General features: G+C 44.4%; 1 protein-coding gene across 1 annotated transcript in view; it reads right to left on the reverse strand.

The window, feature by feature from the left end:
* PRDM10 (PR/SET domain 10) overlaps positions 1–15,303 on the reverse strand; it is a 94,459-nt gene that overhangs the window by 38,553 nt on the left and 40,603 nt on the right. The window contains exons 5-7 of the mRNA XM_047754315.1: positions 6,950–7,187; positions 4,599–4,840; positions 2,106–2,309 (exon numbers count right to left, since the gene is read on the reverse strand). Coding sequence (XP_047610271.1) covers positions 2,106–2,309; positions 4,599–4,840; positions 6,950–7,187 — 684 coding nt within the window. The remainder of the gene's footprint in view (positions 1–2,105; positions 2,310–4,598; positions 4,841–6,949; positions 7,188–15,303) is intronic.

Raw genomic sequence — 15,303 nt, forward strand, 5'->3', positions numbered from 1 at the left:
TATTTTTTTAAATCCTCACATTCCTTGTACTATAACTGTTAATTTTTGCAAGTTTAAACTAACAAAAATAGTAACTCTTAGTTGTTTTAAGGGTTTTTAAATCATCGATGTTTAAAAATTTTTTTAACATTTCTTTACTACTTGATCCCTCCTCTAAATAAAGTCTATTCCTGATATTTGTTTATTTGTACATCTGAACATAATGCAGTTAGAGGTACACAATTTTTCTCCCAGTTTTTATACTCAAACCTTTCAATGTGTATTACAAATATTTCCCCCATTCTGTTGCTTTCTATCTGCTATTTGTTATTATACAAACCTATTATATTCCTATTTAATTGCTTCTGTCTGTCTTCACCTCTACAATTCTACCTGCTGTTTTTTGGTTTTTGTTTTTTGTTTTTTTTGCTTTTTTAGGGCGGCATATGGAGGTTCCCAGGCTGGGGGTCGAATTGGAGCTACAGCTGCTGGCCTACGTCACAGTCACAGCAACGCCATATCTGAACCGTGTCTGCGACCTATACCACAGCTCACAACACCACCAGATCCTTAACCCACTGAGCCAGGCCAGGGGTCAAACCCGCAATCTCATGGTTCAATTTGTTTCCGCTGCACCACAGTGTAACTCCATGACTACTGTTTTTTTGTTTGGTTTTGTTTTTGGCCTTATATGCAGGATGTGAAAATTCCTGGGCCAGGGAATGAATCCGAGCCACAGCTGTAATCTACACCACAGCTGTGCCAACACCAGATCCTTAACCCACTGTGCCACAGCAGGAACTCCCCACCTACCACTTTAAAAGAGAAAATAGGGAGTTCCCGTCGTGGCGCAGTGGTTAACGAATCCGACTAGGAACCATGAGGTCGCGGGTTCGGTCCCTGCCCGTGCTCAGTGGGTTAACGATCCGGCGTTGCCGTGAGCTGTGGTGTAGGTTGCAGACAAGGCTCGGATCCCTCCCTCGTTGCTGTGGCTCTGGCGTAGGCCGGTGGCTGCAGCTCCGATTCGACCCCTAGCCTGGGAACCTCCATGCCAAGGGAGCGGCCCAAAGAAATAGCAAAAAGACCAAAAAATAAAAATAAATAAAAGAGAAAATAATCTCCTGTCCAGAGTTAAGGAGTATTCATTCAGGGAGGTCCCTGGTGGTCTAGGGGTTAAAAAATCTGGTGTTGTCGCTGCGGTAGTTTGGATCACTGCTACGGCATGGTTCAATCCCTAGCCCAAGAATTTTGGCCAAAAAAAAAAAAAAAAAGATGTCTTCCTTCAGCTTCAAAAATTTATTGGGATATAGGTATGAGACATGAATCTCCTTATACATTTATTTTCTTTGGTGTTTATAGATTATGTACTTATGGTTTCAAAGTCATGAGTTTTGTATAGCTTTTTAACCAAAATCTAGTTCTTTGTTCCCTCCTAAAGAACTATCTATTTCTCACTTTATACACTGAGGCATGGTGTCATTCAGTGTTCCGGTACCAAATTATTGCTCGTATACTTTTCATTTACATCTTTAATATTTTGACCCCCTCTTTAAAATAGCTTTAAAAAAGGAGGGAGGAAGAATTTTCCCTTAGAATCATAGTAGACTTTTCATTATATCGTCAAGAGTTAATATTTAGATAAATTCCCACAGAGTTATCCCTGAAAAATATATTCCTAAAATCTGTGCGTAGAATTCTTCGGGTAAAATGAATATTCAGATCAAGAAAAGAAATCTTGCCCATACATCTGAATTCCATTTTACATGACCTGCTGTTTCCTAACCGATTCTTCTTTAGAATGTGTAAATGATGTTAAGGGACCCTCACCTTTAATCATTCCATCACACATACCTGTCTGCTCCCCCAAACAACTACTTCCTTCCCCCTGGGCCTGATATCTTCATGAAGGCCTTTGACAGACCCCAAAGTCATATACATTTCATCCTGTTTCATGTGTGAAATTATTAGACATGTGCAGGACACAGCAAGTACTCAGTAAGTAAATGAGTTACAAGAAAAGAACCTTTTTTTTTTTTTTTTTAAGAACCCCCTTCAAGGAGAAGAAGAAGTATGAAAAGCATGAAGCAAGCCCTATTTCTTAGAGGCACCACCAGCCCAGCAGGTACCTTAAGCTCCTGCTTGGGCTCCACGTTCTTGATCGTGGTATAGTACACGTGGTGGCCATACTGGTAAGCCACCAGGTTCTGCTCCAGGTGATTCTGCGCCGGACGTACGAACATCATCCAGTTACAAAGGGTCTCATCGGACAACTCAAACCATAAGTCTTCATGCAAATCCCTGTCTTTTCTGTCCCCTTTATCAAGAGAAACCTGCAACCACAGTGAAAGCAAAAAGATACATGTGCACAAAACCTTTAATATGATGGCTATCCACGCAATACACAAAACATTGTTCCATAAATTAACCACAGATGCTGATTCTCCCTTGGTATCTAGAAAGATACTAGACTTTTGTCTGGCCAAATGTAAAAGGGAAAGGATATTTTCTGAATTCTCACCGGTAGGAGAATTACCTAGCAAAATCTAAAAGTCAGCACCCTGAGTGTATTGCTTTGGTTGCTATTTAATCATTAACAAACACATCAAAAAATGCTACTAATAAGCCAGAAAATACAAGCAAAATTCTCCCCCGTCCATTACAGGTTGCTTCCTTTGGAGATTCAACTGCATTCAGTTAAGATGTGCAGCTCGTGATAGGTATTTCTCTTTACAAAGCAATATTCTTTCCCAGACATCTTAAGCACTCACCAAGAAAATCTCAATATGACAGCTACCAATTTCTCAAAAAAAAAACACCCCAAATATCCTCCCTTCCCACTGCCCCTTCTGGGTTCTCCAGATAGGTCCCCAAGAAGCAGATAGCAGAGGGGTTGGAAAGAAGCAAAAGCATCAAAAGTGAGGACTAGAGATCAGTATAAATATACTTTAACATAGCATTGAACTATGTGATGATCAAAAGATTTAACAGGATGGCCAACAAATACATGAAAAAATGCTCAACATCGCTGGTTATAAGAGAAATGCAAATCAAAACTACCATGAGATATCACCTCACACCAGTCAGAATGGCCATCATTAATAAATCCACAAATAACAAGTGCTGGAGGGGGTGTGGAGAAAAGGGAACCTTCCTGCACTGCTGGTGGGAATGTAAACTGGTACAGCCACTATGGAGAACAGTTTGGAGATACCTTAGAAATCTATACATAGAACTTCCATATGACCCCGCAATCCCACTCTTGGGCATCTATCCGGACAAAACTCTACTTAAAAGAGACACGTGCACCCGCATGTTCATTGCAGCACTATTCACAATAGCCAGGACATGGAAACAACCCAAATGTCCATCGACAGAGGATTGGATTTGGAAGATGTGATATATATACACAATGGAATACTACTCAGCCATCAAAAAGAATGACATCATGCCATTTGCAGCAACATGGATGGAACTAGAGAATCTCATACTGAGTGAAATGAGCCAGAAAGACAAAGACAAATACCATATGATATCACTTATAACTGGAATCTAATATCCAGCACAAATGAACATCTCCCTAGAAAAGAAAATCATGGACTTGGAGAAGAGACTTGTGGCTGCCTGATGGGAGGGGAGGGAGTGGGAGGGATCGGGAGCTTGGGCTTATCGGACACAACTTAGAATAGATTTACAAGGAGATCCTGCTGAATAGCATTGAGAACTTTGTCTAGATACTCATGTTGCAACAGAAGAAAGGCTGGGGGAAAAATGTAATTGTAATGTATACATGTAAGGATAACCTGACCCCCTTGCTGTACAGTGGGGGAAAAAAAAAAAAAAAGATTTAATAGGACAGACCTGTTTCAAAAACTGAGAAGACGTTTTTCCAAAAACATTATGGACACTTAACAGATAACATGAATCTATGTAATTCTCCTTATATTTCAGTCAAAGTTAATTGGGAAAAAAAAAAAGTGTCAAAAGTCCCTATTATAGGCTGTATTGTGTCCTTCCCCCCACATTTGCAGGTTGAAGCCCCAGCTCCGCTGCAGCTTAGAATGTACGTATGTTTGGAGACAGGGCTTTGAAAGAGGCGATTAAGTCATGAGAATGGGTCCCCATCCAATCCGACTGGTGTCCTCCTAGGAAGGGGAGATCAGGACACAGAGAAGCAGCAGAGGCACCTTGCAGACATGGGCAGCCGTGTGCAAAGGCAGCCAGAGGGCAGCTACCTGCAAGCCAGGGAGAGTGGCCCCAGAGGAAGCCAGCCCTGCCTGCTCTGTGGTCTGGGACGTCCAGCCTCCAGGACCATGAGAAAACAGCATCTGCTCGTTAAGCTGCCCAGTCTGCAGAGTGTGGTTCTGGCAGCCCTCACAGACCAAGCCAGCCCTGAGAACTACATCCCTCAGGATGAATCACGGAATGCTTAGGGGACTGAAAGGCAACCTCATTTTACCGGTGAGAGAACAAACATCTCCAGTGAAAACAAGTTAAGCATCAAAAGAAAAAGACTAGCCAACAACTGCTATGAGACTGAATTAAGAGGCTCGGGGAGCAGGGGGAATCCAGGCCCCCAAAAACCACTGGAACAAGAGTGGACTCTGACAAGCATCCATTACCTTGAGGTGAATGTAACAGTCCTTCAGCTCGGACTCCCTGACCAGCGGCCCCTCCACGGGGCCAAACTGGGTGCGCTTGGGGATGCGCCTTTTGGAGAACACACCTCCGAGGAACCTGTCGATGTACAGCACCAGCGGGAGGCTGGCCCGTGCTCTTGTCAGCACTGGCCGGTTGGGGATGGGGTGCAGGGGGCCATGCTTCGGGCACACAGACGAGTGTGCGTTGTTACACTCTTCGCACCCTGCACAGGAAAGAAACCTCAATGTGATGGGCTCGGGAAAAGCTCTGACCCGACAACCTCCCAAGTTTCCAATCAAAAGTCAATTAAGTCCTCTGGCTGCACTCCTCATTCAAATGCAATACATTACTCTTCACAGACCAGTAAAATCCTCTGCTTCTCCAAAATCAGAATCTGCTTAAGGCCTGCCCAAAACAGCACACAGGTCATGACTTATCTCTCTATTAGACGTGCATGTGAATAGTGGCACTAAATTTACAAATCAACTATAATAGGTCTGAAAAGAAAAAAGGAGTGCTTATTAGGCTAAAGTTGCAAAATCTGATGAGACTAAATAAGTGAAATTTTTTTTTTTTTTGGCCAAACCTGCAGCATATGGAAGTTCCTGGGCCAGGTATCAAATCCGAGGCAGCCGTGACCTCCACCACCGTGCCGGATCCTTAACCCACTGCACTGGGCCAAGGATCAAACACCTGCCTCAGCAGCAACCTAAGCCACTGCAGAGGTAATGCTGGATCCTTAACCTTCTGTGCCACAGCGGGAACTCCACAGGTAAATTTTATAGTATGTAAATTATACCTCAGTAAAGCCGATTTTTTAAAAACCTGACAATACTATTTAATCAATTTCCTCAAAGGGAGCTATAGAAGCCTTACTGTCTGGGCATGTTTGAGATTTCCACGCATACTGTGTGAAGATAATGCTGAAATGAACAAATTTAGCATCCCATTTTTCATTCACCTGGATGACACAATTGGCCCTGCCCTGATATGTATTTGCAGCTTTTCTAGGAGTGATCAGTTGCACTAAGCATCCACTCCCTTTCCCAGGGTCACTCATCTGCCAGCTAAGCACCAGAATCAGAAGTGTACAGCTGCAAAAAGAGAAAAGTGGTCCACACAGAGATTCTACTCAGGACCCTTAACAAATCTAATTAACCAGACATTTTACCGAACTCTGACTGCATGATGATGGCTTAGGAAATGGGTATTTTCAATTTCTACAACCCTTCAATATTACAGAGCTACGCTGCATTTAGAAGATAAAGTGACTTTATGTGTATTTAACTAAGGAGTTGCCTTGAGAGCTTATGACTTCTAAGAAAAATAAAATGAGGAAGTTCTTTCTTGGGTGTGGAGAGGAATACTGGCCCATGCGAATAGGCTCACCACCAGCACACGGAAGGTCCCAGGAGAAATGGGGTGAGGACAAAGCTCTCAATAGCCTTGTTAACTCAAGAAAGGAGATAAGGACTTTGCCATCTATGCATGGACACAGATGGCCAGCAGCCATGGCTTGGTGGAGGCAGCAGGAACACCCACACACCCCCAGCAGGAAGGACAGACAGGCAGTAGGGTCAGCTGACCATGGGCACCTGGTGCCAGACCACCTGAGTTTGAACCCTGACTCTTGCAACCACTGATCATGACCCTGGGAAAACTGTGAACCTCACCGGACCATGGAGAGCATTAGTCAAGTTAGAAACGGTGGAAGAGTTCCCACTGTGGCTCGGCAGGAATGAACCCAACTAGCATCCATAAGGATGTGGGTTTGATCCCTGGCCTCACTCAGTGAGATAAGGATCCGGCAGTTGCCATCAGCTGTGGTGTAGGTAGCAGACACAGCTCGGATCTAGAGTTGCTGTGGCTGTGGCGGAGGCTGGCAGCTGCAGCTCTGATTCGATCCCTAGCCTGGGAACCTCCATATGCCTTGGGTGCGGCCCTAAAAAGACAAAAAAGAAAAAAAGAAAAGGTGAAGCCCCAGTGCCTGGAGGGTAACAGGTGTCTATTTATAAGAAGGCATTTCTTAAAGTTGTTATGAAGAGGGGGAAAGCAGCAAAGGAGTTCGTGAAAGCTGAACTGGCTGGATCTTCCAGGACTGGACATCACCATGGTCTGGCAGCCAGAGCTCTGGGATCAGAGACTGAGGCTCATGCCTGACCCACCCCCCACCACCCCTACAAGAGTGAGCACGAGCAGCCCCAATCCCCCTCCCACGCACCCCCCCCCCAACTTGCTCATCAGTGAAATCAGAGCTCTAGCGTCAGTCTATACTGCCCTGGCAGAGGCCAGCCCACCAGGCCCACATGCTCACATGAGCAGCTCTACTCACACAGGTCGTGCGGATCGAAGGGCCGAGGGGGGTCAGGCTCCCAGGCATCCAGGTCTGTGTCTTCGCCCTCCTCCTCCTCGTCGTCCTCAGAGTCCTCCTCTTCCTCTTCCTCCTCCTCTTCCTCCTCCTCCTCCTTGGCCTCCAGTCTACCCATGGGGTTCTGCAGGGTAGCCAAGGGGTCGGAGCCGTCCACACCCTCCATGGAGGGTAACACCTGGTTGTGCACTGGCAACGAGGCCTGGACAGCGGTGAATCATAAAGTCAGCTGGATGTGTGCACAGAAGACAAGACAGCCCTCACACCAGCTCCCTTCAAGGCCTGGGAGAAACCATCTCCATTTCCATCCATGGGCTGTGATGAGGAATCTGTTTTCACCTATGCTCTGTCGGCAGATGGCACCCCTGGTGCTAGCAAGGGTTTCAAACTCCACAAGGCCCTGCCCATGTGCTCAGGACCCTCATGCCAACCCCGCCCTTGCTCCCTCAGTCATCCCAAACCTGCTTGAGAGGCCTGCCCGTCTCTCCAGAGACTGTGAATATGAATGTAATGAGCCTTTCCACACCCTCCTGAAGCTATGGATCACCAGCCTCAACACCTGAACTCGGTTTTGGGTCGGGGTTCCTCCTGCCTTTGCAGGGTGGTCACACCGCCGTGCTGGTAAAGAGCTGACCCATCTTTAACCACGCTGCTTAAAAATTGTGGTGCAAGACGCAGGTGGTAAAATGCTAACAGCTCTCCTTTCACACACTTCAGAGAGGCTGAGGTTTGTAGGTAAGAAATAAACAAATGCCTGTTTGTGTCATCACGCTGATGTTGGTCTTTTGCAAATAAGACATGGTTTGGGTCATGGATTAGACTAATGCAGCTTTACCAAATACGCTGGCAGAAAATCATGGTTCCTTAAAAAGTTCTTCCACCTCCTAAATAAGTGGCACCCAGATTCCTCTTGTGGGAGTGTATTTCTCCCGCCCCATTAGCACCATTAGTCAAACTCAAGCCACATCCCCTTCCTGTTCAATAAATAAGAGACATGTTGTCAAATGCCTACTCTCTTTTCTTCATCTTTCTTCACCTAAACAGCTCTTCCCTGGCCCTTCTCTAAACTCTGTCATCTCCACTTTCTTCAGGAAGCACCTCCACTCTCAATTCTGACTACTTGCAGCACTGGAGTCCAGGATCCTGCTCTATGACACTGTCCAACTGGGCTTCACGTTTCATCTTCACACCCACCCAGCAGCCCACATTGTCCCTGTGGAGTCAAGACCACCTGACCTTCCTCTCCAGCTAGCCAGAGAAAGTCCATGCTCTGCCACATGAAGACAGCGCCTCCAGGACTTCAAGACCCAAACCCCTAATTCACTGACTCATTCCTCACGCAGCAAATCCTCCAGATCCCTCAGAGTCCTGCTGTCTGTATGTACCCCTCAGCGGATCCCTGCCAACTTACATCAGCACTTACATAAGACCCCCACATTCTACAGCCTGCAGGTAACTGAAAACCCTGGGTATCTTTCGTGTTCTTAAAGAGTGCTGAGGAACCACTTTTCTCCTCCACAAGATCTAGTTGATTTTTACATCAATGGCCGTTTACCTCCAGTAAATTTCATTTTATTGCTTTTTCTGCTCTTCTAGTCTTCCGAGATCTATTAAAATCTTGGTTCTGACATCTCCCACCTTAGCTCTCCCTCATAGCTTTGTATCCACTGCCATACACTATTTCTTCTTCAATGAGTGGGCCTTTTCCGGTGAGCTCAGCTTGCCTTTCCAGCTGTGCCTCAGGGAAGTGTACCACAAGCTTTGGAGTCAGACAGATTTAATTAAAATCCTGGATCCTTGAGTTCCCATTGTGGCTCAGCAGACTTAGAACCCGACTAGTATCCATGAGGATGTGGACTCGATCCCTGGCCTTGCTCAGTGGGTTAAGGATCCGGCATTGCCACAAGCTACAGCACAGGTCGCAGATGCGGTGTGGATCCCGAGTTGCTGTGGCTGTGGCTGGAGCCCGGCAGCTGCAGCTCCAACTCGACCCCTAGCCCCAGAACTTCCATATACTGCAGGTACAGGTCTTTTAAAAAAAAAAATCCTGAATCTACCATTTAGCAAGTTATTAAACTTCTCTGAACCTGTGTTTCTTTACCTACAAAATGGACAGGGTAATACATAACTCATAGGTTGTTGTGAGGATTAAAGGGAACAATGTGTATAAGAGACCAGTAGTAGAGTATCTGGCGTTTATTAACTGCTTAATATTAATAATAATAGTAGTAGTATTATCATAAGTTCTTTAAGGACCAAGGTGGTTTTTTGGGGGGTTTTTTGTCTTTTTTTGCCATTTCCCAGGCTAGGGGGTCTAATCAGAGCTGTAGCTGCCAGCCTACACCAGAGCCACAGCAACATGGGATCTGAGCTGCATCTGCAACCTACACCACAGCTCACAGCAACGCCAGATCCTTAACCCACTGAGCAAGGCCAGGGATCGAACCCGCAACCTCATGGTTCCCAGTCAGATTTGTTAACCACTGAGCCACGACGGGAACTCCCAGGACCAAGGATTCATTGTGTATTTCTTCTACAACCTTAAAAGGCTGCTGGGTTTAAAGACAATACAACATGACACCATAAAACTCCTAGGAGAAAACATAGGCAAAACACTCTCTGACATAAATCACAGCAATATTTTCTTAGGTCAGTCTCCCAGAGCAAAAGGATTAAAAGCAAAAATAAACAAATGAGGAGGTTCCCATTGTGGCACAGCTGAAATGATTCTGACTAGTATCCATGAGGGGTTTGATCCCTGGCCTCACTCAGTGGGTTGGGGATCTGGTGTTGCCGTGAGCTGTGGTGTAGGTCGCAGGCACGGCTCAGAACGCTTATTGCTGTGGCTGTGGTGAAGGCTGGCGGCTGTAGCTCTGATTTAACCCCTAGCCTGGGAACTTCAATATGCCTCGGGTGAGGCCCTAAAAAGCAAAAAAAAAAAAAAAAATAAGTAACGTAATAAACAAATGGGGCCTAATTAAACGTAAAAGCTTTTGCACAACAAAAGGAACCATCAACAAAATGAAAAAACAAGCTACAGAATGGGAGAAAATATTTGCAAACAATGCAACCAATAAGGGCTTAACTTCCAAAATATACAAACAGCTTAAACAACTCAATAACAACAAAAAACAACCCAACAACCCCCAAAAATGGGCAGAAGACCCAAATAGGCATTTCTCCAAAGAAGAAATGCATATGGCCAACAGGCACATGAAAAGATGTTCAACATTGCTAATTATTAGAGAAATGCAAATCAAAACTACAGTGAGGTATCACCTCACACCACTCAGAATGACCGTCATCAAAAAGTCTACAAACAACACATGCAAACAATAAATGTAGAGAAAAGGGAACCCGCCTACACTATTGGTGGGAATGTAAATTAGTGCAGCCACCATTGAAACAGAATGGAGGTTCCTTAAAAAACTAAAAACAGAGCTATCAATTGACCCAGCAACCCTACTTCAGGATACATATCCAGAAAAGATGAAAACCCTAATTCAAAAAGATACAGGCACCCCAGTGTTCATAGCAGCACTATTTACAATAACCAAGACATAGAAGCAACCTAAGTATCCATCTACAGATGAATGGATAAAGAAGACAATGGAATATTACTCAGCCATGAAAAATAATGAAATATTGCCATTTGCAGCAACATGGATGGCCCTAGAGATTATCATACTGAGTGAAGGCAATCAGACAGGGACCAATATACTATATCACTTACATGTGGAGTATAAAAAAACAATACAAATGAACTTGTTTACAAAATAGAAACAGGGAGTTCCCATCATGGCACAGTGGTTAACAAATCCGACTAGGAACCATGAGGTTGCCGGTTCAATCCCTGCCCTTGCTCAGTGGGTTAAGGATCCAATGTTGCCATGAGCTGTGGTGTAGGTTGCAGACGAGGCTCAGATCCCCCTGTTGCTGTGGCCCTGGTGTAGGTCGGTGGCTACAGCTCCGATTTGACCCCTAGCCTGGGAACCTCCATATGCCTCGAGAGCAGCCCAAGAAATAGCGAAAAGACAAAAAAAAAAAAAAAAAACAGAAACAGATTCACAGATATAGAAAACAAACTTATGGTGACCAAAGGGGAAAGGAAGGCAAGCAAGGATAAATTAGGAGTATGAGATCAACAATACACACCACTTTATATAAAATAAATAACAAAGATTCACTATTTAGCACAGGGAACTAGATCTCATAATGACCTATAATAGAAATGAATTGAAAAAAATACATATATATGTATAACTGAATCATGGTGCTATACACCTGAATATAACACAATATTGTAAATCAACTTCAATTTTAAACATCAATTAAAAAAAAAAAGGCTGCTGGGCATGTAGCAGGTATTCAAGGAAGACCAGTTTGTGTAAATATATTTGGCCCTTTGGGAAATGACATCAATCCCTCTGGGCATCTAAAGGGACTCTGCTGCTATTCACAGAAACACTCTTTCTCAGCTGTGAATCTAAGAACTTCTTTAACTCTATAAAGAAATACTATTGTGCATGTTTATAGAATCTGACCTGCTATAGCAGTTAAAGGTCACTGCTCAACAGGCCCCAGAGAATAGATAAAATCAGCTCCTCAAATGGCCTATGCGTGTTTTAACATGCATTCACTTAACCCAGGAGCCTGAACTCTGATGCGACATTCCATCTGTAGCTCAGGACCTTCTTGAAGTTTAGACAGGAGGACAAAATTCTAGGAGATGCTTTTGCTTCAACAACAATAAAAACAATAAAATGCTCATTGCGATGAGGACTAAAACAAGAGCAGAGACTTCTAGCAAGGAAACTGCACTTGCCACCCCCTCTGACTCCTTCCCTGATACTGCAGGGAGGCTACTTGGCTCCCCTGTGGTCTCAGGCCCCTTTACTCTAAGCCACGTGCATTTCACGCCAGCGTTAGGGATGAATGTTATCACACACTGAGCAAACTCAAAGCCCAGAGTCACCTCTACTCCTCATAAATTCTTTATCTCTTTGCAGAGCCAACCTGAAAAATGAATTCAGTCATTGAGAGTTACTCCCGTGAAGCATCAATGTATTTTTTTTTCCCAACAGATGCTGCTGGGAAGACTGTGGTCAGGCAAGTTACCGCTGGCTTCTCGCCACTGCTAAGCAAGTTGACATTAAAACAGACTGACAACCGCAACGTCCCCATGCTGGAACTCTCCTCAAAGGCAAGGAAAAGGCTCAAAGCCTTCGGCTTTTATCTAGAAGGACTGATGCTTAAGCATGGGTTGAACATATACCAAAATCATGCAAGCCACCGTTGAAAAGGGGTGGGAGGCGTGAATGATAATCACGTGTGGCTAATACTATGTATTTCAGAGAGCATGGACCTTAACACACAGTAGGCATGCATTACAGAATTTTTTTTTTTTTTTGGTCTTTTTGCTTTTGTAGGGCCTCACCCTTGGCATATGGAGGTTCCCTGGTTAGGGGTCTAATCGGAGCTGTAGCTGCCAGCCTACACCACAGCCACAGCGATGCCAGTTCCAAGCCATGTCTGCGATCTACACCACAGCTCACAGCAACACTGGATCCTTGACCCACTGAACGAGGCCAGGGATCGAACCCGCAACCTCATGGTTCCTGGTCGGATTTGTTTCTGCTTCACCACAATGGGAACTCCACAGATTTGTTATAATTCAAATTCAACTGACATTTACTGAGTTCCAGGTAGATATCTAAATTCATTTGAGGTCAGATAACTGTACCATACAGCTCCTGAGGGGCCCAGAGGAAATTCACATTTAGACTCCAACCGCCTTTTCCACAATGTTACAATGGCCCCTGTGGAGTCTATGCAAGGAGGGTGGCAGAGGAGGTAAACATCACACCTTGAACACCAGAGCAACCAGGTGACACACCTGCTCCTGCGGCAACAGGCAGGCAGCAGGGCGGAGAGCCTTGGGGCCACCTTGACTTAGAGTAACAGAAATGGTTTACTTCCATGCATGTTGTCACGCACAAGAAAACATGACAAGAGGAAAAGGAATGTGTTCGACTCATTGCATACTTTCTCCTGCCCACTTAGCATCACTCTCTGTGATTATTTCTGAAATTACATAATGCATTTCAGGACACAATTTATCTGAGGGTGAAATATGAGACTACACTGGACGGCAGCAAACACAACAGGATGTTCTGGGTTCCTACTGAGACCAATTATGAGGGCAGCATATTTTCCTCTCAGTGTGTGGGGAGCCACACATGTCCCTTTTCAGAAACAAAGCAGAAACTGCTTCTAGGTCTGGGGAGTGTCATTTCTTAAGGACGAGGGAATCATATATGAAAAAAGATTTCAAATGGATTTTACCACCACTATAAACAAGTGAAACAGGAACATTTCTGATAAAGAAAAAAAAAAAAAAAGGCATCTATCATCTAGGTTAAAGCCTTACTTCAACTTTCTATCCAAAGTGTATCCAGGCCATGGAATAAAGGGATAATCACTGAGGTGTGAGAGCCAGAAATAAAAACCATGCAAGGAAACTGCAGTAAAGACAGATTCTAAGCCAACAGTTACATTGCCTGCCATGTCAGGCTCACAGAGCGATCTGAGTACAGCGTTCCTTTTGTGCAAGACATGAAACAAGCAGATTGTTTCTGAAGATTGGGGAAGATGAAAGCCCGTTTGAGGTGCAACTGGCAACAAAACCTGTGATTAAGACGATGCCTTAATATTAAAACAACAAAATACCACTTTGCTTATCAGATTTTGATAGAACACATATACCCAATGTGGCAAAGGCATATGGAAATGGGCATTCTCATATACTGTTGGTGGGAATATAGTTTTTCAGCATCTGAAAAGCAATTTAGAAAGTCCTATCAAAATAACTTTTCAAAAAAAAAATAATAATAACTTTTCCAGGCACTCCTGTTGTGGCTCAATGGAAATGAACCTGACTAGTGTCATAAGGATGCGGGGTCAACCCCTGGCCTTGCACAGGGGGTTGGGATCCAGTGTTTTCATGGCTGTGGTGTAGGCCGCCAGCTGCAGCTTCAATTTGACCTCTAGCCTGGGAATTTCCATATGTCACAGGTATGGCCCAAGGAAGCAAAAATAAAAAACTTTCCCATTTATGGTGACAAATGTCTAACGTATATCAAATAGACTAGTATAAAAAATGGTACGTATCCATCACTCAGCTCTAACAATTGTCACTCATGGCTCACCTGACTTCAACTGCTCTCCTACCCACTCTCACAAGACTGTTCTGAAGCAAACCTCAAACGTGACACACTTTCATCTCTAAGAAGTTCAGTAGAGGAGTTCCCGTCGTGGCGCAGTGGTTAACGAATCCGACTAGGAACCATGAGGTTGCGGGTTCGGTCCCTGCCCTTGCCCTACACCTTGTGGTGTAGGTTGCAGACGCGGCTCGGATCCCGCGTTGCTGTGGCTCTGGCGTAGGCCGGTGGCTACAGCTCCAATTCGACCCCTAGCCTGGGAACCTCCATATGCCGCAGGAGCGGCCCAAGAAATAGCAAAAAGACAAAAAAAAAAAAAAGAAGTTCAGTAGAGATCTCTAAAAGAAAAGGGCTTCTATATTCTATACATTATCATACCTAAAAAATAAGCATTCCTTAACATCATCAAATATCCAGTTATTATTGGGATTTCCCCAAACATCTCCTAACACTTTTTTTAGAGTTGGATGGTTCAAATCAGGACCCAAACAAGGTCTGCGTCTACTGCCTCTGACTGATGAGTCTCTGAAGTCTCCTTTAATCTGTAAGTTCCCACTTCTCTCTTTTTCTTCACAATTTGTCTGTTTCCTACAGTCTCGATTGTGCTCACTGCATCCTTATGTACTTTGTAACTTGTTCCATTGGGTTCACTGTGCTTCCTATGTGTTGGCAGTGAAATCTAGAGACCTGACCAGATTCATGTTCAATTTTGTGGGAGGACTACTTATGTGGTAAAACGCCAAGGGAGGCAAACACCACCAGAAGCCCTATAATGAATGTTCTCTCTTTTTACGATGCTGACAATGTTCCGATGACGGTAAGTTGATCCATTCGTTACAAAGTGCCTCGTCAGCTGTTTCCTGACGGCAGGAGATGAAAAATGGTGCTACTCTAAGCCAACCACACCTCCCCCCCTTTTACTTATTAGTTGGATGCTTCTATAATGAAATTTCCTCATCAAGTGATTGTTTTCCTGAGGACATTCAGAAGGAAAGGCTGGATCCCTTCCCATCATTTACCACTTCTCCCAATAACGTGGTGGTCCCCTTAGCATCCGCAAAAAGTGACCAATGAGTTATCTGTTTTCATATCAGTATG

The sequence above is a fragment of the Phacochoerus africanus genome, chromosome 11 (assembly GCF_016906955.1).
Source record: "Phacochoerus africanus isolate WHEZ1 chromosome 11, ROS_Pafr_v1, whole genome shotgun sequence".
NCBI classification, from domain to species: Eukaryota; Metazoa; Chordata; class Mammalia; order Artiodactyla; family Suidae; genus Phacochoerus; species Phacochoerus africanus.